We start from the raw sequence: 21,218 nt of genomic DNA on the forward strand, positions 1-21,218 counted from the left end.
GGATTAGGTCCGAGCACTGGGAGCCGAGCCTGTCCACACTCGCGCTTTAAAGCACTCAAACATGCTGCTCTCGGCAAGGGGGAGGGGGTGATTTTTCACGCCCCTGAGCCAGCAACTTAGAGCTCTTTAACTTGCCAGTGTAGATAATCCCTGAGACTGAATTCAGGGAAACATGGTACAGATATCCCCTCAGACACAAAGAATCCCTTATCACTGTGTCTGAATGCATCGAGTCTCATAGCAGTGTCCCAAGTTGTCTTATCTGCTGCTGGGATTCCCTGAATTTTTCATTCTAATTTTTTCTTCTCATTTTTAGAGCAGATGTTTATTCTGTTCAATCATCTGACTTCCACTCTGACTGAATTTCTGGCCTAGTGTGAAAACTTTGTTTTGAGTCAATCCATCAGTGCTGTAAATATTGGTGGTCAGACCAATAGTCCACCTAATCTAGTATCCTGCCTTGTGACAGTGGCCAATGCCAGGTGCTTCTAAGGGAATGCTCAGATCAGTCAAGCACTCATTGAACCATCCCATTGTCCACTCCCAGCATCTGGCAGTCAAAGGACAGTTTAGGGACATGCAGAGAATGGGCCTGCATCCCTGATTATCTTGGCTAATAGCCAATCGACTTATCCTGAGGGACTGATCGAACTCTGTTCAACCCATTCATAGCTTTTCCTTTCAAAATATAATGAACACACATCTACAACCCCAACATACCTTTACAACCACAAGAATTCTAAAATCATGAGTTAGTCACCCTCGCGTCAAGAAATTTTAAGGAATAAATTATCTTTTTTTGTGCCTCTTTGTTCCTGAGCCTGTAGGGTGCAGTAAGGCAATTCCAATGCCTTGAGCCTGAACACCTGAATGAATCTTAGTCTACCCTCATACTGCCAAACATTTCATACACCTAAGGCCATATCTACAGTTTCAGTGTGGGTTAACTCAAGTTGTCACCATAGAGTCACTACGGTTACTATGTCACTTGTGTGCCGGCCTCCTGGACTCCCTGCCTCAGCAGTCAGGGTACTCACCAGAAGCACTTGTGTAGCTTCAGAGTGAGGTGCACCATGAATAGATATCCCACTGTCCACCCATTGTATTTTGGGAAGCTTTGGTTTGGCAGCGTATGCTGGGTACCAAACAGGTCAGACAGGGGTGGTTGTGGCCATGGGTTCAAACTTCTTATAATGCATTGTTAACCATCCACTAATTTTATATGTATCCCATACATAAACGTATACATAATGTTTACACCTTTTTTTCTAAACCCACTAACCTGCCTGGCCCTCCTCACTGTCTGCCATCTCACACAGAATCATGGAACTTGCATGGCTCTGCACTATCGTCATGAGTGTTTTCACCCAAAGGTGTGTGCTCCTTTAGTATTTGCAGATCAGCCATCATACATGTGGGGTATGACATTATACTCTACATTCCTTATGAAAATAAGCTTATGATATGGATATAACAGAGCTAATATATACCTTATGCAAGATTGATGTGGGGTATTATCGCAAAACTTAAGACCTATTGACTGTGTTTAGCCAACCTGTATGCATGTAATGTTTGTATCTGAGGCTAGAAATATTGAGCATGTCTCTGTATTTAAAATGTGCTCTGTTGGATGAGGCCAGACAACGTTAGCAGCTTATTGAAGGAATGCACAAACACATAAAGATTATCCCAGGAACTGTGCCTCTGAACAATGGGGACTACTTGACCAAGATCAGATACCTCTATACAGTGGGTGCTGTTTGATCCAGGTCACAGCAAAAGAGCCTTACAGAAAGTGGGGGGAAGAAAGAAAAGGTGGACAATGAGAGCCTACAAGAAGAACCGGAAACACCTCAGGTACAAAGACTGAACAGTGAGAAATGATTGACCCAGCAATCTGGATGATGGGAAGACAGACACCTCAGCTCAGCTCAGCATACTGAGAATGAGAAGGATCTGACATTATCAACCAATGAAGAATAATCCAGGTGTGTCTAATATATCTTGTATCCCCATTATGCAGACATAGGCCTTTTTCTCACTGCTAATAAAACTAAGGAAAACAACACAAGTCCTGAAAATATAGGAAATATAGGAATGTTGGCTTGGTTCTTTCTACTCCAAAAAATGTGTTCGGTATCAAGGGTTTGTCTCATGTGTATTTTGAGAATGGCGACTAAGCATCTTGTCATGCAGAGAAAGTGTCAATTCAGATTTTGTGGGTAATAAACGTGTAAATAAGGCTGCGATACTGGCCATAAACCATGGTGGATTTGATTTCAATCAAATTCATTTAAATCACTAGTCATGAAGACTCGATGTAATCATGGTTTTCTAGATAAAAGTGCATTCCTGTTGGTTGTTGTAGCCTTCGTACATATTCTTCACAACTCGGAGTTCGATCCAGTGGTGTGCTATAATTTGTTCTGCTTGTGCAGATATTCTTTCTATTTCAGATCCCTGATGTAAACTAGCCAAACTGCCTGTCTGAACCTGGGCCTGGGTGATTTCAGGCAGTTGGCGAATTGGGTTATTTTTCTTCATGACAGGTTTCAGAGTAACAGCCGTGTTAGTCTGTATTCGCAAAAAGAAAAGGAGTACTTGTGGCACCTTAGAGACTAACCAATTTATTAGAGCATAAGCTTTCGTGAGCTACAGCTCACTTCATCAGATGCATATCGTGGAAACTGCAGCAGACTTTATATATACAGAGAGAATATGAACCAATACCTCCTCCCACCCCACTGTCCTGCTGGTAATAGCTTATCTAAAGTGATCATCAGGTGGGCCATTTCCAGCACAAATCCAGGTTTTCTCACCCTCCACCCCCCCACACAAATTCACTCTCCTGCTGGTGATAGCCCATCCAAAGTGACAACTCTTTACACAATGAAGAGCCAGAAGAGTTCCCAGAAGTTACCTACTACAGGACAGGCCTAACAAAGAAAATAACAGAATGCCACTAGCCGTCACCTTCAGCCCCCAACTAAAACCCCTCCAACGCATTATTAAGGATCTACAACCTATCCTAAAGGATGACCCAACACTCTCACAAATCTTGGGAGACAGGCCAGTCCTTGCCTACAGACAGCCCCGCAACCTGAAGCAAATACTCACCAACAACCACATACCACACAACAGAACCACTAACCCAGGAACTTATCCTTGCAACAAAGCCCGTTGCCAATTGTGCCCACATATCTATTCAGAGGACACCATCACAGGGCCTAATAACATCAGCCACACTATCAGAGGCTCGTTCACCTGCACATCCACCAATGTGATATATGCCATCATGTGCCAGCAATGCCCCTCTGCCATGTACATTGGTCAAACTGGACAGTCTCTACGTAAAAGAATAAATGGACACAAATCAGATGTCAAGAATTATAACATTCATAAACCAGTCGGAGAACACTTCAATCTCTCTGGTCACGCAATCACAGACATGAAGGTCGCTATCTTAAAACAAAAAAACTTCAAATCCAGACTCCAGCGAGAAACTGCTGAATTGGAATTCATTTGCAAATTGGATACTATTAATTTAGGCTTAAATAGAGACTTGGAGTGGCTAAGTCATTATGCAGGGTAGCCTGTTTCCTCTTGTTTTTTCCTACCCCCCCAGATGTTCTGGTTTAACTTGGATTTAAACTTGGAGAGTGGTCAGTTTGGATGAGCTATTATCAGCAGGAGAGTGAGTTTGTGTGTGTATGGGGGTGGGAGGGATGTGAGAAAACCTGGATTTGTGCAGGAAATAGCCCAACTTGATTGTCATGCACATTGTGTAAAGAGTTGTCACTTTGGATGGGCTAGCACCAGCAGGAGAGTGAATTTGTGTGGGGGGGTGGAGGGTGAGAAAACCTGGATTTGTGCTGGAAATGGCCCACCTGTTGATCACTTTAGATAAGCTATTACCAGCACGACAGTGGGGTGGGAGGAGGTATTGGTTCATATTCTCTGTGTGTATATAAAGTCTGCTGCAGTTTCCACGGTATGCATCCGATGAAGTGAGCTGTAGCTCAGGAAAGCTCATGCTCAAATAAATTGGTTAGTCTCTAAGGTGCCACAAAGTCCTCCTTTTCTTTTTTCTTCATGAGTTTGCACAGATGTGCCCGACTGACCCATAAAGAAAAGTAAAAGTTTAGAATATTACCGGTATCCAGCGTGTTAGTTCTTTTACCCCCGTGGCCTGGGGGGCAAGAGGGAAAGGTGGGGGGTTTTCACATAGTTATATTACACATACATTGCTCTCCTGCTGCTTCTGGCCAGAAAATCTCCCCCAAGCCAGAGGCCCTGGAGCGAGGGGGAGACTCACCGGCGCAGCGGCTCCAGGGAAGGAGCTCGCCAGGGCACAGAGCACCTCCTCCTGGCCAGGGTCCCTCCTGCCGCAGGCGCCGCGGGCCGAGACCGGGCTCCCCGCCGGCAGCGGCCGCCCCGGGGCGCGATCTCACAGAGCCCGGCCGGCTCGACACCTGCCCCCGGGGCACGTCCCGACGCGGGGCAGAAGCCGCCCCTCGGCCTGCGGCGCCCCCGGGAGCCCCAGCAACGGGCCGCGGGGGGGCGGGTCTGAGAGGCGCCGGGTGGGGGAGGGGCCAGAGGGAATCAGGCTGATCCCGGCACCTGCCCAAACCGAAGCTGAAGAAGGCGGAAGCGCCCCCGGGGCACGCTGGGAGATGTAGTTCCTTACTCTCTCACTAGCGGAAGTGACGCCATATCGGAGAGACCGAGCCGAGCTCGCGCGGAGCCGTTGGCGCCTCTTCTAAGGCGGAGAAGCGTTTTGTGTCGCTCGAGCTCTGGGCATGCGCAGAAGCAGGTGTGCGGAAGTCGCGCGTGCGCAGAGGCAGAGCTCACCGGCTGCTGCGGGAGCGGGCTGAGCGGCAGGGTCTGTGCCGGGGCGACCTTCATTAACCCCCCCGCGCCCGGCCCGCGCCCTGCTCCCGCTGGGGCCGCCCCGGGCCCTGCCCGCCCCGCTGCCGAGCTGCCGCCTCCAGGTACCGGAGCGAGCCCCGGGGGCGGGGCGGTGACGCTGCCCCAGTGTCCGCGGGGACCCGGCCTCGGGCGGCGCCGGGACCTGCTCCCGGGGGGGCCGCGCCCGGGGGGGCTCGGAGCTGCTGTCCCAGCGGGAGCCCAGCGCCCCCCGGCGGGGTCTGGACGGGGCAGCGGGTGAAGGGGCGAGGCTGGGAGACCCCGACCCCGCGGGGCCGGGCTGGGGGGCCGCTCTCTGCCGGCAACAGGGCCCGGGCAGGCCCGGGAGGGGACGGGGGCAGCGAGCGGCCCCCCCCGGAGGCGGCCCGGCCCCAGGCTGCGGCCAGGAGCTCGTTCCTCCGCGGGGCCGCGTCCTGCCGCACCTGGGAGACGCCTCGGGGCTGCCCAGCCCCAGGGGAGCCGCAGCCAGGCCCTGCCCCGCGCCGCCGGGACCGGGGGGGGGGCTCCTGAGGGGGGTCCGGGGGGGGCCTTGAACGGTCCCTGAGCAGCCTCAGGAAACGCCCGGGGGAGGAGGGGGGGCGGGAGGTGAGTGAATTGGATCCTTTCCCTGCTGGTGCCTCTCACACCCTGATACAAATTCTCTCCAGTTCTTCCCCGTTTCTCAAATGTCAATTTCAAATCTCTGGTGTGGGGGATTTTCTCACCCATTTTACCTGCAGCGCTTTGTCCTTGTTTAGGTGAGACATTGTTCCCTGAGTCGTGCCCAAAACATGTCTGCCCCTGGAGTGGGGATGGGATGAGATGCCTCTTCTCTGCCAGGGTGGGGGAAGCGAGGAGCAAGTGCCCCCCGTGGAGACTGCCCAGACCCCGGTTTCCCAATCCCACTTGCTGGCCCCAAACTGCCAACACAGTTGCCCCCAGCTGTCCATTGACCCTCACCCAGGAAGCCTTCCAGCTCCTCCTCCTCCTTTGCCCTCTTAAATCGCCTCCTCAAAGGTCTCCCTGCTGCCCCTGTGAATGGAGGCAGACGGGGAAGCATCATTTTCTGTTTATGTATTACACAGTCATATAAAATCCAGTCAAACAGTCCCCCTTTTCCAACTAGTTATTTCATAGCAATATAAAATTCCCTATGATCTTGGTGTTTTTTTTTTCATGTTATCAATTATTTACTTTGTGACATGTATTCTTTGCAGATCTCAAAGATTGTTATGAAATACCCTAAACATTTGCCCCACTTTTTATTTAGTTGTCCATTTCTAATTGAATATGCCCTGAGATTTTCCCTGTCTCCCTTAATTATAAAATACGAAGAAAATCTCAGATTTACACCTTTTCTCAGATTCTTCAACATGGAAATAAAATGTTTGAAACTCTTGCCCATTTCCTCTCTATTCATTTTTCAAATATTGATGTGAAATACACTCAGATTTTACCTCCTATCAACAACTGATATAAAATCCCTCTGATTTTCCACTTTCCTCTCTCTAATTTGCAAAATGGGAGGAGGGGGGTCCCAGGCAAAGGGCATGGCAGAGGCTCTGGGGACTGCTACTAAATTTGTGTCCCGAGTCCTTCTCCTAGATCTGGGGGGTGAGGGAGGTGGGAAGGGGGTTAGCACTGCTACACAGTGACCTCTTCCACAGCACTCTGGACTCATCCTTTCTGAAATCTGGTTTCATTGAGACCATTGTTAATCCAGAGTCACTCCAGATGAACAGTGGGGCAAATGAGATTAGCAATTCTCCCTGTGAGGAGGTGCTCTCATTAGTTGCTCTCCCCAGAGAGCTAAAGGAGGGAAGGCTGCTCAAAGGCTCTGTCCCTCTCTCCTAAGGATATTGGGGTTCAGCTTCCTGGGTCAGACACTGCAGCCTCCATTGTGATCCGGGAGACCAGGTTTAGCAGCTGCTCCTACCCTAGCGGGGCTTCTGTGCTGGGAAGTTACCTTAATTAAAGCTTCTTCTCTGCCCGGCCCAGGTGCTGACTTTCTCCAGCTGGTACCAGCCCCTTCGGGCAGACCTGGGCTCTGTTAATACAAATTCTGAGCCACAAACTTCAGGTAACTGAAGGATCTCAGAGAAAGTGCTGGGGACTGGCAAGAAAGTGACTCTGCACAAACAGCCCCTCCTCATTTCTCCTCCCATTAGCAATTGCCAGGAGAAAATGCAGCCATGGGATTGCGAAGAATCCAGGAATGGGACTTTCCTAGCCAGAGAGGCAGGGAGAGAGGACATTTGAAGGAGAGACTGAAAGCGGCAGTGGTAGAAATGAGTGGGAAGAGAGATTTCCAGCTCTACTCCACCCAGACACATGTGTTGCAGCATCCCTGGGCAGAATCACTTTCCAGTGAACAAGAAAAGGATCAGACAGAGGAAAAGCCAGTTCCTGACTCCATATTCCCCCTGCTCGGTTGTGGCTGCCGTGAGGTCCATGTCCGAGGGAATCCCCCAGAGTGACTCCTTTGGTTTTGCTCTTTTTTAGCAATGTGTTGAGAGACTTTGTTACGGGGTGGGGGGAGGGAGAAGGGAGGTTAAAAATGTCTCTGTGGGCTTAGCCTGGCAGGAGGGGCCAGGTCTACACTGTAATAAAGAGATCAAGCATTTTTCCAGCACGGCAGAATCTAGGATATCTGTCTGCAGGGAAAGGGCCCTGGGGGAATTCTGATGTGAAATTAACTAAAGCCTGTTCGAAACCCCCACAATTACGCTTCTCGCCCTCCCAGGCTGCAGAACGATGTCCATCCTCCACCTCAGCTCCTCCCATCCTCCCATCGGACAGGGAAGAGTAATGGCTGCAGTGGACTCAGCTCAGGTAGGGATTATTGGGGAGTTTTGGGTGGGTTCCTTCTGGAGGGAGGGGGACAGCAAATACACCAGAGATGGGAAGGTTTGCGCAGTCTGGTTTGGAGGTTGGTCCGGGGCAAGAAATCCACAAGGTGGAGAAAGGGAGGAGGACGGGGGGTGGCAAACCTGCTAGGAGTTATTGAATAAGTGGCCTAGATTCTGGGAACAGACCCATGAGTTGGGAGGTGGAAATGCTCTAATTTGTTGATCAGAAAATAACCCACTTACATGGGGCTAGGAAAACTAACCAGACTCATAGTGCGGGAGCCTGACCCGACTAACCCGCTTGTGCCGTGAGATATGAAGGGGACACCCACCAGTCAGGCTTAGGGGAGATTCCCCTCCCTTCATATCCAGCTCCTCGCACTGAGGAGCGTGTTGGACTTCCTACCAGGGAGCTCTCCCTGGAGCCTGCTGGGGGCTCCATCTCCTGTATCAGTCTGTGGCTAGTAGGTGTGTGATGGATCTGGTGGGAGAGAGGTGGGGCTCTCTCTTCGTCCCCTAACCCTGGTGGTTCCAGGATGCTCTGAGCGAGGTGGGGGTAGGACTCTGACCGTGATCCACCCAGAGCTTCCATTTGATTCGCTCCTCTCCCACACAAATAGTGGGGCAGCAGCTACTGAGTGTTGGACTTTTGCTCTCTCAGGGGCTGATGACCTTCGCGGAGGTGGCTGTGTATTTCACCAGGGAAGAGTGGGCTCTGCTGCACCCTGCTCAGAGAGCTCTCTACAGAGATGTCATGCAGGAGAACTATAAGAATGTGACCTCGCTGGGTAAGAATTCCCGTCCCCTCAGTTCTTGGAAGGGGAAATGAAGAGATACGGTTCACGCCACCCCCCAATGGCAACTCTGCTCTGTCCTGTTTCAGCATCACCCCAATATGCCAGTCACACACACGACCAGAGACCTTCCCCTGCTGAAGAACACTTTGGGAACAGAGCACAGGAGCAGTATCGCACAGTTTCAGATATCTCTTTTTGCTCAAGTAAAACTGGGGCTTAGGTCCAGCATAACCAACAGAAGCTTCCTACCCCCGGCCTTCTCGGAAACCCTGAGCCTACTCCACCCAAACCAGAATGTGCTTGGGGTGTAACAAGCAGGCTGCTGGAGTCAGAGCTGCTGGTCCAGGGCTACTTATCGCACAGACACCCAATGCGTCCTTGAATGCTGGCTGGGGGTATCCAGACAGGGGAGCTCCAACAGCAGAACATTGAATCTCACCCAGGATTACAGATGACACAAGTCCTCACTGGTCTGGATTGCAATGCAGCGTGTGAAAATGGCTTATGTTGGTAGTGAAACTTCCTGAGACATGGAGAGTCTTGCTTCTCCATCCGCACGTGTGATAGCCACCACCTCTCTTCTCTGCAGGCTCCTTGGATTTTTGATTACCTCATTGTCACATGACCCTGATTTTTATTTTTCACATTCTGCTTTTCTACACTAATTAGCATCTGTTGCTCCTGAATTATAGCTTCTAATTTCCCAGTGTTCTCCACACCCAGGGATTTTCCTACTCCCTCCCGTTACACTGGGCTCACTAGATTCCCTAGTACATAAGAGCATCCACGCTGGGTCAAACCAAAGGTCCATGTAACCCAGTGTCCTGTCTTTCAAGAGTGGCCATGATTTTATAGACCTCTCTCATATCCCCCTTTCGTCTCTTTTCTAAACTGAAAAGGCCTAGTCTTTTTCATCTCTCCTCATACGAAAGCTCTTCCATACCCCTAATCATATTTTTGCCCTTTTCTGAACCTCTTCCAATTCCAGTCTATCTTTTTTGAGATGTGGCAACCACATTTGCATGCTGTATTCAAGATGTGGGCGTACCATGGATTTATAGAGAAGCAATATAATATTTTCTGTCTTCTTATCGATCCCTTTCTTAATGATTCCCAACATTCTGTTTGCTTTTTGACTGCCTCCTTACCTAGAGGGAACGTTTTCAGAGAACTCTCCACAGGGACTCCAAGATCCCGCTCTTGAGTGGAAACAGCTAATTTAGACCCTATCATTTTCTATGTATTGTTGGGATTGTGTTTTCCAATGGGCTGCAATACGTGCTATCCTGACATCTAGTACTGCTGAGCTCCTGCATTCAGTAATATCCCTTACCTTTCCCCCAGAAATGTGTATCTTGCATTGTCCAGCACACTGCTGAACAATGCAAACTCATACGAAGTCTGTCATTTTGTCAGTGGAAAATGACATGCACCAGCCTCGTTATTCCAAATGGAGTTTCCAACACACTTTAATACAAACACACTGGTTAGATAAAACAATAAAACCAACTTCTTAACTACCGAAAAAAAAAAGATTTTAAGTGACTACAGGCAATAAGGCCTAAAAGTCAGAATTGTTTACAAAAGAAATGCAAGATAAAACACAAACTAACATCTAACTTAAAAAGCTAAAACGGATTCAAAGCAAATGTTTCTCTCACCATATGTTGAGACAGGCTGGTGGCTGTCCTTTCAGCCAGGACTCCCCTAACCTGCCCCTGCCGCCCAACTTCACTTCTTCAGGAGTTGTCATGAACAGAGGGAAAGGGGGGAGAGAGAGAGAGAGTCTCAAGTATTTTGCTCACCTCTTTTTATAGTTCAGTCCTTTGTACTAGAAACAACTTCAGTTCTCAGCTGAGTGATGGTGACAGGCTGTCTGTTGTAGATATGAGCTTCGAGTGGTCCCTTTGAAGGAATGTAAATGTCTTCTTCACACCTTCCCACTGCCGCAGAATGGCTATTTGACCAGCTGTTTGCCTTGCGGCCTCTGAGGGAACTGGTCTGTGGGTGTTCCCCAAAATTATAACTTTTCAGTAATATCATACAGTAAAATCTCATAACTTTACTTACAGTGTTGCTCCACATTTTAACAGGAGGATAATATTCAGTAGATTATGTGATTTCAAATGATATCTCACAAGCCATACTATCTCCCAAATTGATCATAATTTTCCGGAAGAGTGAACATAGGGGTACAGACTGACACAATGTCTGTCTGTGTTTCTTCCCAGACGATATGTGGGTATTTGGCATCTTAAAGGACCTGGGGAGCTGGTCCTGGGAATTCACTGGTTTACTCAGTGTGACACTATGTGGAATTGTGAGACTCTTTTATTATTATTATTATTACTATATAATTAATACCAATATGATAAAATTGCAATGAATCCTGCTAGATGTGCCATGTAAGCTGTCAGTGAAAATATGATTTTCCAGGTATGATCATTTTGTTTCTCTTTGTATCACCTTTGTATTGTGAGATATAGAGATGTAGGGTATATTTGTATTTCCAGACTTGTGTAGTGTTTCTGGGTGACACCTCCAGACATATTGGCGTCAGCACTGCCTAGCCTGTTCGATGGCCCATCCAGGGTCATCAGCTGTACAATGAGCCCATGGAAAGGACCAAGGGGATACACCTATTCAGTCAGCAAGACATGCAGGGGTGCGCCTGTGTACTGAGAACTCCAAGGCTTTTCCATGCCATGTGCTTTGAAACTTGTGTTTGGGGCACAGGAAGTACAAGCCACATGGCAAAAGGCATATAAACAGGGTAGCTGCATCATCTCCCTTTTGTCTTCAATCCCTCTTCCTACCTCTGGAGCAACTTCTCTACAAACTGAAGCCTTGAACAAAGGACTGAATGACCCATCCAAGCTGTGGATGTGTTCCAGATGGACTTTCAAGCCACTAACTCACCAGTACTGCTGAGAACCTGATATACAGATTTCAGAATGAACCTGACTACTTTCCCATTTCACTTCTTTCTGTCTTTCTTTTGTTTAAACCTTTAGTTTAGATGCTAAAGGATTGGCTGGCAGCATGGTATTTTGGGTAAGATCCAAACGTATCGTGACCTGGTACTGGTGCTAACCCTTTGGGATCAGAAGAACATTTTGTTTGTGAGCAGAGTTTTTAAATAACCTCTGACTGCAGTGGACCTCCGTGCTGAGTGGGACTCAGAGAACTGGAATGCAATAAAGGGGGCTGTGTGATTTCTTTTTTCAGCTTCTCGGTAACCAGTGTGGGTGAGGAGAAGCAGTTTGTGACTGGTCGGTGAGTTTAACTTCAGTGTTCACCACCAGTTTGGGAATCATATGCTATCCCTTTTTCAGCCTGCCCTGACCTTGGCCTTTTCAGTGAGGGACTGCCCCAGGCACACCAGCTCACACTAAGCACTGAAGTTAATAGAATGTTTTTTAATAGAATGTTTGTTTTTTTTATGACAAAGTCTTGTGACATCAACTGAAGACATTTGTTTTTTTCATCTGAGCAGGGTTTCCAGTTTCCAAACCTGATGTGATCTCCCAGCTGGAACAAGGGGAAGAACCATGGGTCCCAGAGGAAAGAGAGATCCTGAGAGCTCCCTGCACAGGTGAGGAAACATTCAACCAACTCAGAATCTATAAGGGCCTGAAGGAAACCCTAGCACAATGGTAAGAAGAGCCAGTAACTGGTGCTCAGAACGCCACAGGGCCAGCAGCCGGGGCCCCTCGCAGCTCTGGGGAACTGCTCGGGGTAAGAAGTCGCTGCCCGCCCGCAGCCAGAGCTCCAACCTTGCTTCTAAAGGAGGCCGTGAAAAGACAAAAGCGGCTCCGGACACTCCGCCCCGGTCCGTCGCGCCGGCCGCGGGCCCGTTTCCGCGCCGCGCCCTGCCGCAGGCGCCGCGGGCCGAGACCGGGCTCCCCGCCGGCAGCGGCCGCCCCGGGGCGCGATCTCACAGAGCCCGGCCGGCTCGACACCTGCCCCCGGGGCACGTCCCGACGCGGGGCAGAAGCCGCCCCTCGGCCTGCGGCGCCCCCGGGAGCCCCAGCAACGGGCCGCGGGGGGGCGGGGGCGGGTGTGAGAGGCGCCGGGGGGGGAGGGGCCGGAGGGAATCAGGCTGGTCCCGGCACCTGCCCAAACCGAAGCTGAAGAAGGCGGAAGCGCCCCCGGGGCACGCTGGGAGATGTAGTTCCTGACTCTCTCACTAGCGGAAGTGACGCCATATCGGAGAGACGTTGGCGCCTCTCCCAAAGTGAGGAAGCGTATGGGGCCGCTCGAGCTCTGGGCATGCGCAGATCCAGGTGTGCGGAAGTCGCGCGTGCGCAGAGGCAGAGCTCACCGGCTGCTGCGGGAGCGGGCTGAGCGGCAGGGTCTGTGCCGGGGCGACCTTCATTAACCCCCCCGCGCCCGGCCCGCGCCCTGCTCCCGCTGGGGCCGCCCCGGGCCCTGCCCGCCCCGCTGCCGAGCTGCCGCCTCCAGGTACCGGAGCGAGCCCCGGGGGCGGGGCGGTGACGCTGCCCCAGTGTCCGCGGGGACCCGGCCTCGGGCGGCGCCGGGACCTGCTCCCGGGGGGGCCGCGCCCGGGGGGGCTCGGAGCTGCTGTCCCAGCGGGAGCCCAGCGCCCCCGGCGGGGTCTGGACGGGGCAGCGGGTGAAGGGGCGAGGCTGGGAGACCCCGACCCCGCGGGGCCGGGCTGGGGGGCCGCTCTCTGCCGGCAACAGGGCCCGGGCAGGCCCGGGAGGGGACGGGGGCAGCGAGCGGCCCCCCCCGGAGGCGGCCCGGCCCCAGGCTGCGGCCAGGAGCTCGTTCCTCCGCGGGGCCGCGTCCTGCCGCACCTGGGAGACGCCTCGGGGCTGCCCAGCCCCAGGGGAGCCGCAGCCAGGCCCTGCCCCGCGCCGCCGGGACCGGGGGGGCTCCTGGGGGGGGGGGCCTTGAACGGTCCCTGAGCAGCCTCAGGAAACCCCCGGGGGAGAAGGGGGGGCGGGAGGTGAGTGAATTGGATCCTTTCCCTGCTGGTGCCGCTCACACCCTGATACAAATTCTCTCCAGTTCTTCCCCTTTTCTCAAATGTCAATTTAACATCTCCGGTGTGGGGGATTTTCCCACCCATTTTATCTGCAGCGATTTGTCCGTGTCTAGGTGAGAAATTGTTCCCTGAGTCGGTCCCCAAAACATGTCTGCCCCTGGAGTGGGGATGGGATCCTCTTCTCTGTCAGGGTGGGGGAAGCGAGGAGCAAGTGCCCCCCCGTGGAGACTGCCCAGACCCCGGTTTCCCAATCCCACTTGCTGGCCCCAAACTGCCAACACAATTGCCCCCAGCTATCCGTTGCCCCTCACCTGCCCATCCCCCACTGCTGCCCCCTTCCCTCACCCAGGAAGCCTTCCCGCTCCTCCTCCTATGCCCTCTTATATCGCCTCCTCAAAGGGCTCCTTGCTACCCCTGTGAATGATGGCAGACGGGGAACCATCACTTTCTGTTTACGTATTGCACAGTCATATAAAATCCAGTCAAACAGTCCCCTTTTTCCAACTAGCTATTTCATAGCAATATAAAATTCCCTCTGATCTTGGTGTTTTTCTCTCATGTTATCAATTACTTAGTTTGTGACACGTATTCTCTGCATATCTCAAAGATTGTTATGAAATACCCTAAATATTTGTCCCACATTTTCTCTAGTTGTCCATTTCTAATTGAATATGCCCTGAGATTTTCCCTGTCTCTCTAATTATAAAATACTAACAAAATCTCAGATTTACACCTTTTCTCAGATTTTTCAACATGGAAATAAAATGTTTGCAACTGTTGCCCATTTCCTCTCGATTCATTTTTCAAAGATTGATGTGAAATACGCTCCAATTTTACCTCCTATCAACAACTGATATAAAATCCCTCTGATTTTCCACTTTCCTCTCTCTAATCTGCAAAATGGGAGGAGGGGGGTCCCAGGCAAAGGGCATGGAAGAGGCTCTGGGGGCTGCTACTAAATTTTTGCCCCGAGTCCTTCTCCTAGATCTGGGGAGTGAGGGAGGTGGGAAGGGGGTTAGCACTGCCATACAGTGACCTCTTCCACAGCACTCTGGACTCATCCTTTCTGAAATCTGGTTTCATTGAGACCACTGTTAATCCAGAGTCACTGTATGGAAGGACAAGGAGTGACTCCAGATGAACAGTGGGGCAAATGAGATCATCAATTCTCCCTGTGAGGAGGTGCTCTCATTAGTTGCTCTCCCCAGAGAGCTAAAGGAGGGAAGGCTGCTCAAAGGCTCTGTCCCTCTCTCCTAAGGATATTGGGGTTCAGCTTCTTGGGTCAAACGCTGCAGCCTCCATTGTGATTTGGAAGACCAGGTTTAGCAGCTGCTGCTACCCTAGCAGGAATTCTGTGCTGGAAAGTGACCTTAATTAAAGCTTCTTCTCTGCCTGGCCCAGGTGCTGACTTTCTCCAGCTGGTACTAGCCCCTTGGGGCAGACCTGGGCTCTGTTAATACAAATTCTGAGCCACAAACTTCAGGTAACTGAAGGATCTCAGGGAAAGTGCTGGGGACTGGCAAGAAAGTGACTGCACAAACAGCCCCTCCTCATTTCTCCTCCCATTAGCAATTGCCAGGAGAAAATCCAGTGGTGGGGTTGCAAAGAACCCAGGAATGGGACTTTCCCAGCCAGAGAGGCAGGGAGAGAGGACAGGGGAAGGAGAGACTGAAAGGGGCAGTGGTAGAAATGAGTGGGAAGAGAGATTTCCAGCTCCAGTCCACCCAGACACATGTGTTGCAGCATCCCTGGGCAGAATCACTTTCCAGTGAACAAGAAAAGGATCAGACAGAGGAAAAGCCAGTTCCTTACTCCATATTCCCCCTGCTCGGTTGTGGCTGCCGTGGGGTCCATGTCCGAGGGAATCCCCTGGAGTGACTCCTTTGGTTCTGCTCTTTTCTAGCATTGTGTTCAGAGACTTTGTTACGGGGTGGGGGGAGGGAGAAGGGAGGTTAAAAATGTCTCTGTGGGCTTAGCCTGCCGGGAGGGGCCAGGTCTACACTGAAATAAAGAGATCAAGCATTTTTCCAGCAGGGCAGAATCTAGGATATCTGTCTGCAGGGAAAGGGCCCTGGGGGAATTCTGATGTGAAATTAACTAAAGCCTGTTCTGAAAACCCCAGAATTACGCTTCTCACCCTCCCAGGCTGCAGAACGAAGTCCATGTTTCACGCCAGCTCCTCCCATCCTCCCATGGGACGGGGAAGAGAAATTGCTGCAGTGGAGCCAGCTCAGGTAGGGATTACTGGGGAGTTTTGGGTGGGTTCCTTCTGGAGGGAGGGGGACAGCAAATACACCAGAGACGGGAAGGTTTGCGCAGACTGGTTTGGAGGTTGGTCCAGGGCAGGAAATCCACAAGGTGGAGAACGGGAGGAGGACGGGGGGTGGTAAACCTGCTGGGAGTTATTGAATAAGTGGCCTAGATTCTGGGATCAGACCCATGAGGTTGGGAGGTGGAAATGCTCTAATTTGTTGAACAGAAAATAATCCACCTACATGGGGCTAGGAAAATTAACCAGACTCATAGTGCGGGAGCCTGACCCGACTAACCAGCGGGTGCCGTGCCGGTCAGGCTTAGGGGAGATTCCCCTCCCTTCATATCCAGCTACTCGCACTGAGGAGCGTGTTGGACTTCCTACCAGGGAGCTGTCCCTGGACCCTGCTAGCGACTCCATTTCCTGTATCAGTCTGTGGCTAGTAGGTGTGTGATGGATCTGGTGGGAGAGAGGAGGGACTCTCTCTTCTTTCCCTCACCCTGGTGGTTCCAGGATGCTCTGAGCAAGGTGGGGGTGGGACTCTGACCGTGATCCACCCAGAGCTTCCATTTGATTGGCTCCTCTCCCACACAGATAGTGGGGCAGCAGGTACTGAGTGTTGGACTTTTGCTGTCTCAGGGGCTGGTGACCTTCGCGGAGGTGGCTGTGTATTTCACCAGGGAAGAGTGGGCTCTGCTGCACCCTGCTCAGAGAGCTCTCTACAGAGATGTCATGCAGGAGAACTATAAGAATGTGACCTCGCTGGGTAAGGATTCCTGTCCCCTCAGTTCTTGGAAGAGGAAATAAAGAGATAAGGTTCACGCCACCCCCCAATGGCATCTCTGCTCTATCCTATTTCAGCATCACCCCAATATGCCAGTAACACACACACACACGACCAGAGACCTCTTCCCCTGCTGAAGAACACTTTGGGAACAGAGCACAGGAGGACTAACGCACAGTGTCAGATATCTCTTTTTGCTCAAGTAAAACTGGGGCTTAGGTCCAGCATAACCAACAGAAGCTTCCTACCCCCGGCCTTCTCGGAAACCCTGAGCCACCTCCACCCGAACCAGAATGTGCTTGGGGTGTAACAAGCAGGCTGCTGGAGTCAGAGCTGCTGGTCCAGGGCTACTTATCACACAGACACCCAATGCGTCCTTGAATGCTGGCTGGGGGTATCCAGACAGGGGAGCTCCAACAGCAGAACATTGAATCTCACCCAGGATTACAGATGACACAAGTCCTCACTGGTCTGGATTGCACTGCAGCATGTGAAAATGGCTTATGGTGGTAGTGAAACTTCCTGAGAAATGGAGAGTCTTGCTTCTCCATCCGCACGTGTGATAGCCACCACCTCTCTTCTCTGCAGGCTCCTTGGATTTTTGATTACCTCATTGTCACATGACCCCGATTCTTATTTTTCACATTCTGGTTTTCTACACTAATTAGCATCTGTTGCTCCTGAATTATAGCTTCTAATTTCCCAGTGTTCTCCACACCCAGGGATTTTCCTACTCCCTCCCGTTACACTGGGCTCACTAGATTCCCTAGTACATAAGAGCGGCCACACTGGGTCAGACCAAAGGTCCATGTAGCCCAGGGTCCAGTCTTTCGAGAGTGGCCATGATTTTATAGACCTCTCTCATATCCCCCTTTCGTCTCTTTTCTAAGCTGAAAAGGCCCAGTCTTTTTCATCTCTCCTCATACGGAAGTTCTTCCATACTCCTAATCATATTTTTTCCCTTTTCTGAACCTCTTCCAATTCCAGTCTATCTTTTTTGAGATGTGGCAACCACATTTGCATGCAATATTCAAGATGTGGGCGTACCATGGATTTATAGAGAAGCAATATGATATTTTCTGTCTTCTTATCCATCCCTTTCTTAATGATTCCCAACATTCTGTTTGCTTTTTGACTGCCTCTGCACCTTGAGTGAACGTTTTCAGAGAACTCTCCACAAGGACTCCAAGATCCCACTCTTGAGTGGAAACAGCTAATTTAGACCCTATCATTTTCTATGTATAGTTGGGATTATGTTTTCCAATGGGCTGCAATACGTGCTATCCTGACATCTAGTACTGCTGAGCTCCTGCATTCAGTAATATCCCTACCCTTCCTGTTCCCTTTCTCCACTGAGCCCATGTTTACTGTTCCCGGCTTCCCCAGGACTGACTCATTGTCTCTGGACTTTTCTGTCAGCAAGAAGCAATGCCAGGGAGACTTGCCCTCTGTCTGGAGTCTTCTATTTCTGGAACATGGATTTACTTTCTCTGTTTTCGGAGACTCTTTGATATTGAGTGTCTGTGTCTGTTTTTGGAGACTCTTTGAGTGTCTGTGACGTTAACCACAGTACAATCTGGCCTGTTGAACAGCTGTTTCCCCTCAGTTCCCCAACCTGCGGTGCCTTTTACGCTGCTTTACTGTGAGAACAGCCACTCCTGGGCAGTTAACACGCAGTTTCCAGCATGTAACTCGCTCCCAGCTTCACAGTATTGACTGCTGCTAGTCAGCGACGCTCAAATTACAGTACACCATGGGAGAACCTCAGAAACTTCTCTGCTCCCAGACTTTCCCCTAGGAATGTGCGTCTTGCATTGTACAGCACACGGCTGAACAATGCAAACTCATACGAAGTCTGTCATTTCATCAGTGGAAAATGACATGCACCAGCTTCGTTATTCCAGATGGAATTTCCAACACACTTTAATACAAACACACTGGTTAGATAAAACAATAAAACCAAATTGTTAACTACCGAGAAATAAAGATTTTAAGTGACTACAGGTAATGAGGCCTAAAAGTCAGAATTGTTTACAAAAGAAATGCAAGATAAAACACAAACATCTAACTTAACAAGCTAAAACGGATTCAAAACAAATGTTTCTCTCACCATACGTTGAGACAGGCTGGTGGCTGTCCTTTCAGCCAGGACTCCCCTAACCCGCCCCGACGCCCAAGTTCACTTCTTCAGGAGTTGTCATGAACAGAGGGAAAGGGGGGGGAGAGAGAGAGTCTCAAGCATTTTTCTCACCTCTTTTTAGAGTTCAGTTCTTTGTACTAGAAACAACTTCAGTTCTCAGCTGAGTGATGGTGACAGGCTGTCTGTTGTAGATATGAGCTTCGAGTGGTCCCTTTGAAGGAATGTAAATGTCTTCTTCACACCTTCCCACTTCCGGAGAATGGCTATTTGACCAGCTGTTTGCCTTGCTGCCTCTGAGGGAACTGGTCTGTGGGTGTTCCCCAAAATTATAACTTTTCAGTAATATCATACAGTAAAATCTCATAACTTTACTTACAGTGTTGCTCCGCATTTTAACAGGAGGATAATATCACGTAGATTGTGTGATTTCAAATGATATCTCACAAGCCATACTGTGTCCCAAATTGATCATAATTTTCCAGAAGAGTGAACAAACAGGTACAGACTGACACAATGTCTGTCTGGATGTGTTCCCAGGGTATTTGGCATCTTAAAGGACCTGGGGAGCTGGTCCTGGGAATTCATTGGTTTACTCAGTGTGACACTAAGTGGAATTGTGAGATTCTTTATATTATTATTATTTTATTATTAATACCAATATGAATTTTGGTATTAATAAAATAATTAAAATTGCAATGAATCCTGCTAGATGTGCCATGTAAGCTGTCAGTGAAAATATGATTTTCCAGGTATGATCATTTTGTTTCTCTTTGTATCACCTTTGTATTGTGAGATATAGAGATGTAGGGTATATTTGTATTTCCAGACTTGTGTAGTGTTTCTGGGTGACACCCCCAGACATATTGGCGTCAGCACTGCCTAGCCTGTTCGATGGCCCATCGAGGGTCATCAGCTGTACAATGAGCCCATGGAAAGGACCAAGGGGATACACCTATTGAGTCAGCAAGACATCCAGGGGTGCGCCTGTGTACTGAGAACTCCAAGGCTTTTCCATGGCATGTGCTGTGACACTTGTGTTTGGGGCACAGGAAGTATAAGCCACATGGCAAAAGGCATATAAAGGGTAGCTGCATCATCTCCCTTTTGTCTTCAATCCCTCTTCCTACCTCTGGAGCAACTTCTCTACAAACTGAAGCCTTGAACAAAGGACTGAATGACCCATCCAAGCTGTGGATGTGTTCCAGATGGACTCTCAAGCCACTAACTCACCAGTACTGCTAAGAACCTGATATATAGATTTCAGAATGAACCTGACTGCTTTCCCATTTCACTTCTTTCTGTCTTTCTTTTGTTTAAATCTTTAGTTTAGATGCTAAAGGATTGGCTGGCAGCATGGTATTTTGGGTAAGATCCAAACCTATCGTGACCTGGTACTGGTGCTGACCCTTTGGGATCAGAAGGACATTTTGTTTGTGAGCAGAGTTTTTAAATAACCTCTCACTGTAGTGGACCTAGGTGCTGACTGGGAGTCAGAGAACTGGAATGCAATAAAGAGGGCTGTGTGATTTCTTTTTTCAGCTTCTCGGTAACCAGTGTGGGTGATGAGAAGCAGTTTGTGACTGGTCGGTGAGTTTAACTTCACTGTTAACCACCAGTTGGGGGAGCATATGCTACCCCTTTTTCAGCCTGCCCTGACCTTGGCCTTTTCAGTGAGGGACTGCCCCAGGCACACCAGCTCACACTAAGCACTGAAGTTAATAGAATGTTTTTTAATAGAATGTTTTTTAATAGAATATTTGTTTTTTTTATGACAAAGTCTTGTGACATCAACTGAAGTCCTTGGTTTTTTTTCATCTGAGCAGGGTTTCCAGTTTCCAAACCTGATGTGATCTCCCAGCTGGAACAAGGGGAAGAGCCATGGGTCTCAGAGGAAAGAGAGATCCTGAGAGCTCCCTGCACAGGTGAGGAAACATTAAACCAACTGAGAATCTATAAGTGCCTGAAGGAAACCTCTGGGATGCCTTACAAAGTGTTGGGAGGTCTCTCAGTTCATTATTGTCTCTAGCAGGGGACGTATCCTCAGGGTAAATATAGCTCATGGCGTCCTATATATCCTAGCAGACACAAGGCAGAAGTTTCCTCCCTTCCCCCTGTGAATTTGGATGGGATGTGAAGGCTGAATTGATCCCCCTCCTCTCTCCTATTTGGTGGAAGAGTTTGGGGGAGTTGAGTACCTGATTTTTATTTGACCCCTCTCCACCATTTGTTTTCGTTTGGTCTTCCCCTTTCCATCCCTGTTTGAGGTTTCTATCTCTTATCACAGCAGGTGATGCAATGCTTTGTGAGAAAGAGAAGCAGAATTCTCATCAGGAAAATGTTGAGCAGGTGGATAAACACAGAGAATTATCGCAAAGATGGAAAAGGAATGTGTCCAGGAGTCATGAGCAGGGAAAACCCTGTGCTATGCATCACAGACCAGAAAGAGAGCAGGGAAACCAGCCATTGGAGAAAATGGGT

The 21,218-nt window shown here is 49.8% G+C and overlaps 2 protein-coding genes across 4 annotated transcripts in view; both read left to right on the top strand.

Moving 5' to 3' along the window:
- The window catches only part of LOC125621632 (uncharacterized), a 65,857-nt gene that overhangs the window by 42,635 nt on the left and 2,004 nt on the right, over window positions 1-21,218 (top strand). The gene's annotated exons all lie outside the window — the stretch shown is intronic.
- LOC142068390 (zinc finger protein 707-like) lies at window positions 4,824-21,158 on the top strand. Of its 3 annotated transcripts, none has more exons than XM_075119542.1 (7): window positions 4,824-4,991; window positions 7,649-7,737; window positions 8,416-8,542; window positions 12,048-12,146; window positions 15,708-15,796; window positions 20,564-20,662; window positions 21,025-21,158. In XM_075119542.1, exons 2-6 carry the CDS (start codon window positions 7,660-7,662, stop codon window positions 20,588-20,590), a joined length of 420 nt encoding a protein of 139 aa, XP_074975643.1. In that variant the 5' UTR covers window positions 4,824-4,991; window positions 7,649-7,659; the 3' UTR covers window positions 20,591-20,662; window positions 21,025-21,158. The 3 variants fall into 3 exon arrangements, with proteins under 3 accessions (XP_074975643.1, XP_074975644.1, XP_074975645.1); XM_075119543.1 differs by having other exon boundaries at window positions 21,028-21,154; XM_075119544.1 differs by lacking the exons at window positions 12,048-12,146; window positions 15,708-15,796; window positions 20,564-20,662; window positions 21,025-21,158 and adding an exon at window positions 8,638-11,526.

This window comes from Caretta caretta, chromosome 14 (genome assembly GCF_965140235.1).
Source record: "Caretta caretta isolate rCarCar2 chromosome 14, rCarCar1.hap1, whole genome shotgun sequence".
Taxonomy (NCBI): Eukaryota; Metazoa; Chordata; order Testudines; family Cheloniidae; genus Caretta; species Caretta caretta.

What these genes read in the sequence shown, in the direction of transcription:
- LOC142068390 (XM_075119542.1), top strand. Translation starts at nt 7,660, where the DNA reads ATGTCCATCCTCCACCTCAGCTCCTCCCATCCTCCCATCGGACAGGGA. An exon ending in CTGCAGTGGACTCAGCTCAG is followed by an intron (nt 7,738 to 8,415) that starts GTAGGGATTATT and finishes TTGCTCTCTCAG; the next exon opens with GGGCTGATGACCTTCGCGGA. An exon ending in CTGCAGTGGAGCCAGCTCAG is followed by an intron (nt 15,797 to 20,563) that starts GTAGGGATTACT and finishes TCATCTGAGCAG; the next exon opens with GGTTTCCAGTTTCCAAACCT.